This window comes from Plectropomus leopardus, unplaced genomic scaffold (assembly GCF_008729295.1).
Source record: "Plectropomus leopardus isolate mb unplaced genomic scaffold, YSFRI_Pleo_2.0 unplaced_scaffold21631, whole genome shotgun sequence".
NCBI classification, from domain to species: domain Eukaryota; kingdom Metazoa; phylum Chordata; class Actinopteri; order Perciformes; family Serranidae; genus Plectropomus; species Plectropomus leopardus.
The window spans coordinates 864-3,493 of NW_024623418.1; the positions used below are offsets into that span (position 1 = coordinate 864).

Consider the following 2,630-nt stretch of genomic DNA (forward strand, 5'->3'; position numbering starts at 1 on the left):
GATTTTGAGAAACATGCCTTTAAAACAAAGTTGTGGGTTTTGGATACAAAATACAACCACTTCAAGTTGATTTTCTGTCCCCTAAGCCAAACAAAAAAAAAACATAACTCCCTCCCCAGTGTTTAAAAATGATCTGAACCTGTTCTGCACAATGAATATTTATTTATCATGTAATAATGTAAAACTTCAAATATAAGCCAATTCCCAATTATACGCCCAGTCCCTTTTACTAGCCCGCTGTGGCAACACATTTTGACAATTAGAGGCCCAGTCAGGCTGCCATGCAGTTCATTTTTTTTAGAAATTCTTTGGTTGTAAAACATCGTGTTGTTGGCTACCTGCTGGAGATAACTTTGGTTAACTGCTTAGATCATGCATAGAAATATGTATATATGTTAAAACTTTTGCCAGTGGACATACTACTCAAAATGTAGCTTTGTAAGATTCTCCACAATTCAGTCATTCAGTTAATTTTACTGAAACCATGAGCACCAAAGAAGACAGTATTATCGTCATAGTAAGCAAGAGAGATGAAAAAAAGAAGAAAATAGTAGATGTAGAAAAACATTTTTTAAAAAGCAACGGAAAAATATCCAGTGAACTATATTCAGAATTATTATTTTAAAGAATTATTAGAATTTTTAAACATTTTTCAGCTCATTTGATGTTTTAGTTTTTTGTATTACTTTCTTTCTATTTTGTTTTGTTTTTTGGAGTTTTTTTGGCAAATTTTCATGTAATTTTTTGTTGTACTTTTCACAGATTTCGTGCTCAGGGTCATCTTGTCTTTTGTTGCTCATTACCTTCTTCCCATGTTTTTGGAATTAAAAAAGCCAATCTGCCCAGGTTTTAAAGGGTTAAATAAATATTTTGGTTGTATTTCCCATCTTTGCTGAGCAACAGTTTTGCGTGATAGGAATTAAAAGCCTGTCCCATATTGATGCCTATCCCAAATACAACCCTGTTAAGTTCAGTGAATTTGCAAATAATAGCCTGGGCTTTTAATTAAAGTTATACAGGACATAAATTATATTGTCAGTAAATAAATTGCTGTACTTGGGTCTTTTTAATCGACAACCTTTCATGGGGCCCCTCCCTTGGCCTTGTGCTGGGGTCATCTGTACCCTTTGACCCCCCCCCAATGGCGGGCCGTTCTGTGTAGCTTCATTGTGTGTTGGGTTTCCTCTGTTGACCGGCATCAATCTCACTTTTGTCATGTCTGACCTTCACAGCAATAGATGTTCTTCCTGTTTGGTTATTTCTATTTACAAAGCAACAAGATCAGATTGCCTGCACGTCAATAAATCAGTGTTTTCTGCTCTTCTTCCACTTTCTGCTTTCTCCAGATGCGCTTCCTGTTGCTGTTCAGCCGACAGGGGAAGCTGCGGCTGCAGAAATGGTTCACGCCGGTAACAGAACGGGAGAAGAAGAAAGTGATCCGGGACATGATGATGTTAGTGTTGGCCCGTCAACCACGCTCCTGCAACTTCCTCCACTGGAGGGACCTCAAGATTGTTTACAAGAGGTGCCTACATGAGACAAAGATGCATTTGAATTTGTGTTATAATTACTAACTAATTTTCAGTGTTCTGTCATCATCAGCAGTCCTTTCCGGCAGGTAAAGACCTTGGTGTTGAGCAGAAACCACCTTTGACTGTATTTATGCTTAATGATTAACTTGTGTGTCCTTGCTGCAAATGCTTCAAAATACACACAGAAACAGACACACCTATTCTCAACAAAGGGTTAACAAGACACACATAGAGTAAAGGTCGAGCTAATTACACAGGGAATGACCTAGATCTGACAGGAACACGTTAGTGATGGCGCTGCACAATGCTTGTCCTTCGTCATTCATTAGTTCACACACTTGTTTGATTTCTTTCAAAAACATGGGAGAAGGCAACGAGCAGCTGAACAAGGCATGGCCCAAAATTAGCAAAAAAATTAGTAAAAAAAACTTTCAAGACAAGTAACTAAAAAAAAGACATTTTTTATAATCTTTTTCACCATCAACTATTTTTTATGTAATTTTCTTATCATTTGTGAACATTTCTTGCCAAGTTGCCTTTCCCCCATGTTTCTGAAAGGAATCAAATCAATCTGCGCAGGTGTCAGAGGGTCAAATAGCTTATTAAAGGCGTCTGAAAGCAGCACATGGAAACTAATGTCGATCCAGGTTTCAAAGGGATACCATCTGACCTTCATCCTTCCCTCTAAATGCAGATACGCCAGCCTGTATTTCTGTGCTGGTCTGGAGAACCAGGATAATGAGCTGCTGACCCTTGAAGTGCTGCACAGATATGTGGAGCTGTTGGATAGATACTTTGGAAATGTAAGTAGCACTGGATGTCTTGCAATCTGCACATGCTCACACAGTCCTTTAGAAAAGATTTCATCACGCACGCTTTAAACCAATTATTTATATGAAGATGACCTCTTTTCTCCAACACCGCTTTTGTCTTTGAATATTTTCAACCCCGTCTCATACTTTTGTGTATTTGAGGATTTCTGGGACGAGAGCTGTTTTGTGGTGAATCATTCAATCCAAAATAGAGACATTGAAAAATGTTTTTATTTACTGTACTGCCACGTATATTAAGATGATTTTTAATGCAAAAAAAACTAGA

General features: G+C 37.8%; 1 protein-coding gene across 1 annotated transcript; it reads left to right on the forward strand.

The window, feature by feature from the left end:
• Positions 1-1,346: 1,346 nt before the first annotated feature.
• LOC121965794 (AP-1 complex subunit sigma-2-like) lies at positions 1,347-2,335 on the forward strand (the record flags this gene model as incomplete). The annotated part of the gene is made up of 2 exons (XM_042515914.1): positions 1,347-1,525; positions 2,227-2,335. Coding segments are annotated over exons 1-2 (288 nt in total), but the record flags the coding sequence as incomplete, so codon positions are not given.
• Between the last annotated feature and the right edge of the window lie 295 nt (positions 2,336-2,630).